General features: G+C 42.3%; 1 protein-coding gene across 1 annotated transcript in view; it reads left to right on the forward strand.

Moving 5' to 3' along the window:
- Window positions 1–12364, forward strand: part of LOC134673589 (papilin-like) — a 50485-nt gene that overhangs the window by 12437 nt on the left and 25684 nt on the right. The window contains exons 21-33 of the mRNA XM_063531587.1: window positions 194–311; window positions 641–927; window positions 1307–1483; window positions 1942–2121; window positions 2481–2607; window positions 3136–3191; window positions 3932–4102; window positions 4559–4643; window positions 5020–5138; window positions 5655–5825; window positions 6287–6365; window positions 10921–11039; window positions 12148–12271. Of these exons, the coding sequence (XP_063387657.1) occupies window positions 194–311; window positions 641–927; window positions 1307–1483; window positions 1942–2121; window positions 2481–2607; window positions 3136–3191; window positions 3932–4102; window positions 4559–4643; window positions 5020–5138; window positions 5655–5825; window positions 6287–6365; window positions 10921–11039; window positions 12148–12271 (1813 nt within the window). The remainder of the gene's footprint in view (window positions 1–193; window positions 312–640; window positions 928–1306; window positions 1484–1941; window positions 2122–2480; window positions 2608–3135; window positions 3192–3931; window positions 4103–4558; window positions 4644–5019; window positions 5139–5654; window positions 5826–6286; window positions 6366–10920; window positions 11040–12147; window positions 12272–12364) is intronic.

Here is a 12364-nt window from a genome sequence, read left to right on the forward strand (position 1 = left end):
TAGAAGGTATACTGATTTACGAGGCGTAGTTATTTACTTCAGGGCCAAAAGCTGGGTAGTGAGGGACAGCGTAAACCGAAACTCGTAGTCAGTTTTGGTTGAATATGGAATAAAAAACCTTTATTGGACCAGGATGTCAAATTACTTACACCAGTGCTGATTTATCTTGCTGATTAAAATGTTTGCTTTACAGGTTGTGACTGCAAGAATGCACCATTCGGCTGTTGCCCCGACCAAAGGAGCTACGCCACAGGCCCCAATAACACCGGCTGTGGCTGCGAACATACTCCGCACGGATGCTGCCCTGACAGGTACCGCCCCTGGCATTCAACTCCTTTTAAGTTGTCCATTGCGTGCGGCAGACCTCTTATAGACTGTGGTTATTGTAATAAACCTTTTAATGATGCTAGCTTTTATTTAAGCGAAAACAACACCCACCACATATCTTGTTTAGGTTAATAAGACAGTTTGACCATGCGTTCCGTGCATATTCAAGCTGAGGAAGCAAGAGGGCATCGCCACAGCGCTCCCTTATATTATAATACCTCAAAGCTCGCCTTCAAAAGATCCTAACGTGGAAAACAAAATAAATGTCAAAAGCTGTAAACGCTCATTCCTAAATCCCAATTTCTGTCACCAGGCACACCGAAGCCACCGGCCCCAATTTCGAAGGCTGCAGCTGCCACACGTACCAGTTCGGCTGCTGCCCCGACGGCAAGACGCCCGCGGTCGGCTTCAACCTCCAGGGCTGCCGGTGCCAGGAGTCCCAGCACGGCTGCTGCGGCGATGGCGTCACGGCCGCCACCGGACCCAACCAGGAGGGCTGTGACTGTGCTTCCAGCAAGTATGGGTGCTGCCTTGATGGAGTTACAGAGTCGAAGAGCAAGAACTTCACTGGTTGTGCTGATGCTCCTGTTAATAAGCAAGGTAGTTCGCTAAAAAAATCCGTAACGTGTATTCATAGACTAGGAACTCGAGACGGAGCTTAGAGCAATTATTTCATGGAACCGATACTGCTAAAAATACTGGGGTGCGGGGGACAGGGTGAGCGAGTCCCGTGCCGTAATTGGTCCGTTCAAAGACACGGGCACCACACAAAGACACTTTGACTCGAAAATGGAGTAAAACTACCATATATTTGTGGCAGAGGGGGTAGCGCTACTATGTTCAGTCTGGAGAATGTCTTGTCTGTGCGTACATTCTACGAGTTACTCCTGGATATTAAATTCGTGTTCAGATATCTGAGCACCTTGTTTCCTTCTATAAGCTGATGGCTTCTAGACTTCTAAAAACACGTTTTCCGCAGCGGCCTGCGCCCTGCCGTACGAGCAAGGCCCGTGCACCAACTACTCCATCCAATGGTTCTACGACACGGACTACGGCGGCTGCTCGCGCTTCCACTACGGCGGCTGCGAAGGCAACGGCAACCGGTTCGCGGACAAGGCCGAGTGCGAGGATGTGTGCGTCAAACCTGCTCCTAGAGGTAGCACATATATACGTTTACATACAATCACTATCAATAGTTGCTAAGCGGGAGAGGTTGAAATGATCTTGCCGCGATTTTATTGAGCGAGAATAAGAGCGCGTCAAGGTAATTTTGAACACCTTGCCCGCTTAGCAACTTCTGCTACTAACTGGACATGTTTATTTTAAATCACTAAGGAGATCAGAATTTCCACTATGAGTTTATTTGCTCTTATAAATTTCTTCCTTATGATCATATCATTTTGTGGCCTTGACTTTTTTTATGATTCCTCGATGCATTCGGTAACTCTTTCTTTCAACGTTCCCATTGTTTTCATCCAATTGACGGTATGCATGTAGCGAGAGTTAGGCGCTGTTTGTTTGTGCCCATAAATCTTTATTGCCCACGAAACACACGTGCTTTTTAAAAACCGCGCCTCCTCTTAAACATCCATTCTAATATATTGCCAATTTCAGACGCTTGCCACCTACCCAAGGTGAAGGGAAGCTGCACGAATAATCCATCCATCCGGTGGTACTACGACGACACCTACCAGAGATGCCTGCAGTTCCACTACGGCGGCTGTCTCGGCAACGCGAACAACTTCGACAAGCAAGACGAGTGCGAGAAGCAATGCGCGCCTAAACATAGCGAAGGTAATATCTGTTGAAAAAACCGGCCAAGTGCGAGTCGGACTCGCGCACGAAGGATTCTGTACCATTACGCAAAAAACAAAAAAAAATCAGGTTTGTTGTATGGGGGCCCCGCTTAAATATTATATTATTAATTTTAACTTTTCTGCCCAAGCTCTTTCTACACGGTCACCTACCAAATGAAGCATCCAGCGCACAAGGTGAACTCGTTATTATTAAACCAAGTAGAAGGTGATTTAAATTAGAATTTCTATTGCTGGCAACAAATCAGCTCGCTTGGACTGGACGCTAGGTAGGCCACCTTGTAAAACGGGCTTATATCATTGATATACTCTAAATCGTGGTAAACTTGGTGTTAACAGAAGAACAGTGCCAGCTGCCCATCGAAGAAGGCCCATGCGCCGGCACCTTCAGTCGCTGGGGCTACAACGAGACCACGGGACGCTGCGAAGAGTTCCTGTGGGGAGGCTGCGAGGGCAATCTTAACAGGTACCGCTTATATTTCTGTATATAAATTTATAGGGGTCCGACATCAAATCCGGGGTCGCGGGGTAAACCTCGATAGCGTTGGCGAGATGACCTTGATGCCTTTGATAGGAAATAGGAACTGGTGGGAGACGGGTCAAAACCGGAATACGTGGAAAGGGAGGATCCCTCCTCCCTGGGCCTTTGCCCAGCAGGGGGACACTCTAGGCTCAAATAAATATAAATGAATAAATCTATAGCGAGCACCACAGTAGCCCTTTTTGGATTCACGCCACATGTTGGCAGACTCTCCAACGCATATGGAAAAATCTGATCCGCCTGCCTATTGGTATGAAACTTGTGTGAAGTGTCAACTCTGAATTCTGATTACACTAAATCAGAATTAAAGACACGACAGATCCATACCTACGACAAACCTACGAGTACATTCTTTACTTGCTTACGTTTCTCTCTGAGCACTCTCATGTATTAACTTCAATAATATTCACGTTCTAAGTGGAGTATGACATTAAATTCTTACGCACTTTACAGGTTCATATCTGAGGCAGCTTGCATGCTTAAGTGTAATCCGCCAGGGACTAAGAAACGTGAGTATCTAATCTACTTACCTATATAAATAGGCGAGGAGTTTAATTATTAACACTAAAAACCTACTTTGACTTATTTCTTAGGCATTTGGTTAATTAATGTGCATGAAATTTATGATTTTTGATTTTTTTTTATCGCACGTTGGGTATGGAATACCTGAACTGTAGATTAGTGGTTATGGTTTTCTAGTAGATTAGTTGCATTTCCTCTATTATCCTAACACATTCTTCTAGCCGCTTCGTATGCTTAATCGTGTTCTGCTGTGTTTTACTTCTATTTATCCAGTCTATACATGTCTGCCCCCCTTATGGGCTCAGGTCTGCTCTCAATTATGAGACTCATCAAACACAGGAATATGCAGGGTCATTACAATTTAGAGAAAACTCTGATCTTGTAAAGCAATTCAAAAATTAGAAGTCTTATTTTGGGAGGAAAAGGATTCATTTACTCACGGGAGCAAAATACGTTGATAAGGTACCTGTTCTATTGTAATTGTAAACATTATACAAGTTCACATACATAGTAACGTACCTAAATAACGCGTCTGACCAACTCTATTGTAACACCTGCAGAAGAGTCTATAAGACCAAATTCGGCCTGGCCAGCCACATCGAAAATTCAATGAGGATCCGATCCGAGGGGCTTATGAATGTAAATAAACAGCAGAACGCATCGTGAGAGCATACTAGGCGCCCAGAAACCGGGTGGTGGTTTTCTAACTAACTCCTATATCGTACAGCTGTATGCGAGCAACCTCAGGACGCAGGCAACTGCACTGAGAACCTTCCTTACTGGTCCTTCAACCGCGACGAAGAGCGATGCGTTCCCTTCTATTACGGTGGTTGTGGAGGCAACGACAACAAATTTACCGATCAGAAACAGTGCGATGAAGCCTGCCCGAAATCATTTGGTAAGTTCATAGATACGAACGGAGAAAAAACATAAGAGCCTGTATATCTAAAGACCAAATGCAGAACATAGGTAATCATTTGAGTTTACGTGGTAAGTTTTAGGGTTAAAAGTTGTGTGTGTGTGTATTTGTGTAGCTGCAATGGGGACTGAGTTTTGGCTTGTAGATAGTGGGAATGGGATTAATTATATTCTATGATTATTCTACATTAGTTCACAGCTTGCATGCATGGCGCTTGTTCTTCCCAGATTTTCAATTGATTTTTGTAAACAGCAATTTAGTTTAACGGCTAAATGTTAATCACCTTGGCATGCAATGCATAAAAAATCTTCTTTCCATTTTTTGTTACTTATCTAATTATAAAAAAAAGTTACCTTGCTTTATGTAAATAGATACCTACCTATATTTTTATTACAATTACGTCCGAATTTTAATCAAAATGATTTGTATATGCAGTGAAAGACAAGTGCACACTGCCGGCGTCACCCGGAGAATGCAGGCAGTTCCGCTTGCGCTGGTTCTTCGACACCAAACACCAACAGTGAGTTTAAGTTACACTATAATCTGTTCGGAAAAGAAGAAGCCCCATACGTTCCACGACTCTTCTCTTTCCGCACAGACTCTATTTTAAATTACCTACTTATAAAACGAACAGTTACAAACTTAACTTGTACTTAGATTGTATTTATGGTTTTCTCAAAATGTGCGGGAACGTAAGATAGCCTGGGCTGTTCCGGTTTCTCACGTGTAGGTGAAGCTTTTAAATTTATGCCGGAATATTTGAGATTTTTTTTATTACGGATAAGCTGCGCTGCGCCATGTATAGGGCAAAAGGCGTCATATATTTGCCTACTCATTGTGTTGTTGATTGCTAGTCCACGATGCAGTGGTTTTGATACTTCCCGTCTCGTGTCCAGATGTCGCCAGTTCCCTTACGGCGGATGCGGTGGCAACGACAATAACTTCGTGTCCGAGGATCTGTGTAACTTGGAGTGCAACCGCCCCACCACTCCGCCGCCACCATCGCAACCTGAAGGTAACTTTCATAAATGTTGTCGGAGCAGTATCAATAAACGACCCTCGCTGCCCTACGGACCGTAACTTGCTAGCGAAAAACTTCTTGTGCCGGAAGAACAAAATATCTACGAGTGGCATTCAACTACTTCTTGACAGAGCAACATGGCGAAGAACAATTGCCGCTTTGCAGTCTAATAAATCAGAGGTAACCTTATCTTATCACACACGTTCATTAGCAATTCTTACAGTTATGAACTCTAAACCCACCTGCCTGACACGAAACACACGATTCATAACTGACAAGATAATTTTTCGACTAAAGTTTCTTTCGCCTTTACACTCACATAATCGCCTCCGCTACGATAATTTAGAGTGAACACTATTACACACAGTTGCTGCGTCGCCAGTTCCTTTTTCTTTGAACTTGGCTGGACACGCTACCGCGTGTCTAGAATGATTAGTGAGGAAACTAGGCCATGTTGGAGTAGTTGGGACGTTGTACTGTCCCTGTGTAAATAAGAGTAATGTTCGCCAGCGACGTGCCTGCAGCCGACCGACGCAGGCGGCTGCTCGGGCCGCGAGGAGCGCTGGACGTACTCCGCCGAGTCTAGAGAGTGTGTGCCGTTTGTGTACACCGGCTGCGGGGGTAACGACAACAATTTCCCGTCGAAGGAATACTGCGAGCTCACTTGCCGCCCGCCGCAAGGTACCTAACGTAACTAACGTCCTGTCCTGTTGAGGTTACTGTATCTGCCGCAATTTCATAACTGTTTGATCTTGCTCTTCTCGTTCTGTTACTTGCTCCTGATTGCACTTCAAGGTGGGGGTGGGAGGGGGAGATTGGATTTGCTTGCGAACGAATATTTTTTTTAAATGTTTCTATGATCCTTGCCTCTGTGCCAAACGAATTTGAGGCTTGGGATCAATGTAAAAAACACTTTCTTGATATTTTTTAATGTCTTCTATCACCTACACAACAACTTCTTTGACTAGTTTCGTTTCTCAACTAAACTAGTTAGGTAATAATGGTGACGGCTGATAACTCATACCTAAAGCAAGTGATTGACTATCCTTCAACACATGGATCTCTATGCGTTTCTTCTTCTGTGGCCTGTTACAGTTACATGAATAAATATATAGGCATTTGAGTGTTCCTGTTTGTTCCAGACATATGCGAGTTACCGAAAGACGTCGGCCCGTGCCGCGCCGCGCACCCACGCTGGTACTACGATAGCGCTAACCAACAGTAAGTTTTTCAACACTTAGGGTCGGTTGCACCAAACTGTTCCTATCGTTAAAGAGTTCGCTAAATTCTTATGTATGGAAAATTCCATAGTAAAGCGCCGGGGCGCGCCGGCCTTCGAGCAACACGTAAGGGAGGCGGCATTCGCACTATTTCCCCTCTGCCGAGGTACAAGATTAGCGCGTCAATCTAATCTAGCGCGGGTAATAAAACTAGTTGCACTTGGATTTTTCACTAGACCGAGTCCAGACGCGCGCGTGAACACTGCTGCACAAAAATGCCTGTTTGCTCGGTTTTTTGTTATAAAAAGAGGTCGGGGACGTCAAATTTACAAAAAGAAAGTGTTACAGTTCACATGTAATATTTTTTTTTACATATCATACGTTTAATTACATTTAAATACAATTATTATATTTTAGTCTCAAGTAATTGTTGGATTTATCGACTTTGCTCGCTCAGTACAAATTACGGATCAGTCGAGCGACAAATCCGACTTCTCATCTCTCAGAATACAATGACATACTTCAACGGAAATGTGTTAGTGTGCGTGTTGTGACACTAGTCACTCGTCCGTACACAAAAAGAGATCGAGGTTTGCAAGATTTGTCTTTGACGTGTGTCATTTTGTATGTATTTGTGTCGTCATTACAGAGGGCCTACCGCGAACCACGTTCGACGTGTTGCCTCCCTGTCACACTTACGTATGAATTTACAAGTGCCATAGAGAGGCAACACGTCGAACGTGGTTCGCGGTAGGGCCTCTGATTGGATTTTGTATGTAAGTGTGTGAGAAGTGCCACTGTGTGCACCTTCCCCCCGCGAAAAATGGCAGAAAGATTTGTACGGTGAGATATCGCTTGGGCCCCTCCCTTCCGACGTGTCGGAAGCCGGTGTTGCTCGAAGGCGCCGGCTGACGTTGATCAGTCTGTCAAATGTGGTTGGTGCAACTGGCCCTTAGTTGCACCAACCACATTTGACAGACTGCTCAACGTCAGCCGGCGAGCCCCAGCGCTTTACTATGAAACTTTCCATACATAAGAATTTAGCGAACTCTTTAACGATACGAAGAGTTTGGTGCAACCGACCCTTAGGTACCGCCTACGGGTCCCAGGTACCGCCTACCCTTAGGTACCGCAACCTACGCGCACATACTTCAATAGTTGTAACTTTATAGAGTCCAACCTCGCCAAGTAGGGTTTGCACGACGGATCCGAAATATATGGGAAGATCCGCGGATCCGGATCCAGATCCGGATAATTTCATACATTTCGGATCCGGATTGCAAACCCTATTAGACCAGTCAAATCTTACAAAAAAATCTCCTAAAAAAACAATGCGTGATGTAGTTCTGTATTTTTTATATATTGTTTGGAGTCCTTGGAGGAATGTGAGACTATGTTTTGCAAGCAAAAAAAAGTTGTGCTCTCTGTGTAATTTGCGAAAAACTGCAAAAATTTCAGACTTTTTTTAGAATTTACAGATTTATTGTAAAACTATGGGTTTTTGGTCAAAACTTGCTATGTAATGTTGAAAGTATATTAAATTTGGAACAATTTAAGCCCATAAACAGCGCCGTATGTCAAATAGTTCTTGAAATATGGGGCTTTAAAAAAAGGGTATTTTTTTTCCTTGGAATGAAATTACAAGTTTTTCCTATATTTTAAGACAAATATCGGCACAACCGCTCATGCTATGATATATATTGCAATGAATAAAGTTATAGCAAATTAAATTACCTTTCATTTAAGTGCTACAAAAAGTCAGTAAGTCTTACAGTACTGAACTTATCGTAAAAAAATGAAATTGCTATAATGGGGAAGGCAACTGATGTACTGTTTAAGGCAGTGTCAAAATCCCTTAAGAAGGCAGTACCATCGTCGAGAACGCAATATACGATTATCTTTTACCGGTTTTCCCCGATAGCAGTAGAGCGACGTCGGAGATCAACCATTTTTAAAATGCACCCCTCTCTTAAGCACTTCAATTCAGAAATGAAATCAAGACACAATCTGTGGTTTGGCTTGTTTCTAGGCTCCATTTTTTGCTTGTAGCCATAGATCCCACGATGCCGATTCCGATTTAACAATTTTTTATGATTTTGAACTTGTTTTCATACGACCGACCTTGACGGTAATAATTATAGTTCACGGCAATTGGCGTGGTGTTGGATAAACACACTGAAAGTCATGTCACTAGTATCTAGCTCGCGCTCGCTTATTGGTGCTCTTGAGTGAACTCTGAGTCGTGGTAATACAAGATCACGATAATATCCTAACCGTAACATAATGATTCATCAGAATCAGCTACCATTACCCACTCTAGGTAAACGTTTAGTTATAGGGCATGTATGTGACTCAGTCTTGTCATGTAACCAGTATATCAAAACTTCTTCAATGGTTTACCGAATTTACACAATAAATTACAAATTTATTTCCAATGGTTGTTAAGGCTGAAATGAATGTGGTGCTACTGCTCAGAGAGTTGTCAATCCACGGGTTGTGACTAGCAATACCTCTTTCACTAGTAGTATTTACTGTATAAAATAAATGTATTTATAGTAAAAAATAAAAATAATTGGAAAGTAAATGGGTCAATTTATCAATAGAAAACAAGTAATTGTGTGGTTTTATGAAACCACGATACAAGTGAAACTTTTTTCGGATAGTAGATATAGGCATTTAACTAAAAATATTCGGAAATTTATCGGATTTAGGGTGTTCAAAACGGGTTTTTTAATCTTAACTTAATTAATATTCTCTTTAATTATCTTATAAAAGCTCGCCTAACGCCAATCACGCCAGTTACTCAACATGATGCTGTAGTTCATTATTAATATCGCTTATACGAGTCAAGGGCTAAAGAAACCGGTATGTAAGCTTACCGATATGAAACAAATGTATGCGATCCGCCCGGCTTGGCACATCATGTTTACACACACTTATCTATACTTTCCTACGTGTTTCGTTCAGTTCTTTTTCTATAAATGATTTGGTTTGTCAGTTTATACACCTATCTAGTAAAGACTAGTAGTAACAGGATATTGCCAGTTAAGACCCGTGGATTATAACACAAACGTATACCTAGAGTGGGTAATGGTAACTGATTCTGATGTATCAATTTGTTATGGTTAGGATTTTATCGTGATCTTGTATTACCATTACCACGACTCAGAGTACACTCAAGAGCACCAATAAGCGAGCGCAAGCTAGATACTAATGATATGACTTCCAGTAATTTCAGTGTGTTTCACCAACACCACGCCGATTACCGTGAACTATTGTCAAGGTCGGTCGTATTAAAACAAGTTCAAAACCATAACAAATTGTAAAATCAGAATTGGCATCATGAAATCTACGGCTACAACCAAAAAGTGGGTCCGAGAAACAAGCCAAACTACAGATTGTGTCTTGATTTCATTACTGAATGAATGAAGTGCTTAAGAGGTGAGTGGCGTGAGTGCATTTTAAAAATGGTTGATCTCCGACGTCACTCTACTGCTATCGGGGAAAACCGGTAAAAGATAATCGTAGATTGCGTTCTCGACAATGGTACTGCCTTTTGAAGGGATTTTGATAATGCCTAAAACAATACATTAGTTGCCTTCTCCATTATGGCAATTTCATTTTTTTACGATAACTTCAGTACTATAAGACTTACTGACTTTTTCTAGCACTTAAATGAAAGGTAATTAAATTTGCTATATCTTTCATTGCCATATATATCATAGCATGAGCGGTTGTGCCGATATTTGTCTTAAAATATAGGAAAAACTTGTAATTTCATTCCAAGGAAAAAAATACCCTTTTTTTAAAGCCCCATATCTCAAGAACTATTTGACATACGGCGCTGTTTGTGGGCTTAAATTGTTCCAAATTTAATATTCTTTCAACATTACATAGCAAGTTTTGACCAAAAACCCATAGTTTTATGATGAAACTGTAAAATCTGAAAAAAGTCCGAAATTTTTGCAGTTTTTCGCAAATTACGCAGAGAGCACAACTTTTTTTTGCTTGCAAAACATAGTCTCACATTCCTCTAAGGACTATAAACAATATACAAAAAATACAGAACTACATCACGCATTGTTTTTTTATTGTAAGATTTGACCGATGTATATCGCCAAGTTATTCGAAAAGTATGGCAAACTTAGAGGGATCGTTGGGCTCTAAGTTACTGTATTCTGTAGCCTCCTGAGACCCAGAAGCAGTTGATTTGGGTTTTTAACCTTTTGAACGCCAGACGGCGGAGGAATTTGCCGTGCCCCGGACGCCAGGCGATCGCGATTATTCAAGCGAAATTGAACTTTACGGAATTCCGCGTAAGTCCCTATTGCATTGGCGAAGCCGACGGCTTTAGCCGTCTTTGACGTCCTTGGGCAGACTTTCCGAAGAAAGGTTAAATTTGGAACCGTTAGTTACTGTATACAAGTTTGGAATATGTTCAAAAAATTGTACGCGCGGTCTCAGGAGGGTAGGGAAGACATCTTCACATAGATTTTACTTGAGTTTCGATGTACATGTGCAAGGAAAGCGTCACATAAAATTAATGATCTGTCTAGATGTCGTCAGTTCTACTACGGAGGCTGCCTTGGCAACAAGAACAACTTCAGATCAGAGGAGGAGTGTCGCATCGGCTGCGTGCTCACGCGAGCGCCGCCAGCGCCGCCTCCGACACAAGGTATTACCACAGGCAGTGTTACTACAGGCAGTGTGACCACAGGCAGTGTTACCACAGGCAGTGTGACCACAGGCAGTGTTACCACAGGCAGTGTTACCACAGGCAGTGTTACCACAGGCAGTGTTACCACAGGTAGAGTTACCACAGGCAGTGTTACCACAGGCAGTGTTACCACAGGCAGTGTTACCACAGGCAGTGTTACCACAGGCAGTGTTACCACAGGCAGTGTTACTACAGGCAGTGTTACCACAGGCAGTGTTACCACAGGCAGTGTTACCACAGGCAGTGTTACCACAGGCAGTGTGACCACAGGCAGTGGGGACACACTCATTTCGGTCGAACTCTGCTCTGTTCGGCTAAGCATTGCTCCGAGCAACTATTAGGGTTGGCACCACTTGACTTCCTTTTGCGTGCACGACCACAGATAAGATAATCACTTGAATTTTGACAACCCTAAATAGCCGAAAGGGATAATGTAGTAGATAGCATGATGCGACTCTGAACCGCTGTCAAACTTCGGTTTTTTAGGAAATTGTCCTTTCTGTACGGTAGTACTATTATTTATTCTGTGCCATAGAGTAACTATTACCTAGTCTTTACAAAGGTTTCCAACTCTTTATTTAGGTAGGTAGTCTACAAAGTTACCCAGCACCATATAGGGGCAAATTTGGACAAATATATTTGGGTCAAGACAAAACTAGTGTGTTCGCGCGAACTGTACATTTTTCTCTCCTGTGGACAATAGTTAACAGCTTGTGGGCATGTAAGTAATGATTTTATCTTAGTTCTCTAAATAAAAGGAGGACCTTTTCATGTGGATAAGGGTTAAATAAGAAAATTAACCTTTATAGCCCTTAACTCTTGTGTATGTCTCCAGGAAAGACTTAACACAGTTTTCTGTTTGACCCATTTGCGATTCTCTGTAAGCTCATAAACATTCCTGGACATTAAAAAAAAACAACTATTTTACAAATTAAAAAAATACAAAACAAAAGCATAGTAATAGGAATATTGTTATGCTTTTGTTCTGTCATTTTTAAATTTCGAAAATATATGTTTTTGTTTTTAAGTATATAATTTTTTTTCTTTGACGATAATGTTATTGCAGACGTATGCTCGTTGCCGGCGGAAGTGGGTTTGTGCCGCGCGGCGGTCCCGCGGTTCTACTTCAACGCCGCTTCCGGCCGCTGCGAGCCGTTCACCTACGGAGGCTGCGGCGGAAACCAGAACAAGTATGTACTTACTACTTACCTATTCATAATACATATTTACAACAAGTTCAAGCTTTTACTGAGTAACCTAACCTAACCTAATTAGAGTTAGAC

The sequence above is a fragment of the Cydia fagiglandana genome, chromosome 18, assembly GCF_963556715.1.
Source record: "Cydia fagiglandana chromosome 18, ilCydFagi1.1, whole genome shotgun sequence".
Lineage (NCBI taxonomy): Eukaryota > Metazoa > Arthropoda > Insecta > Lepidoptera > Tortricidae > Cydia > Cydia fagiglandana.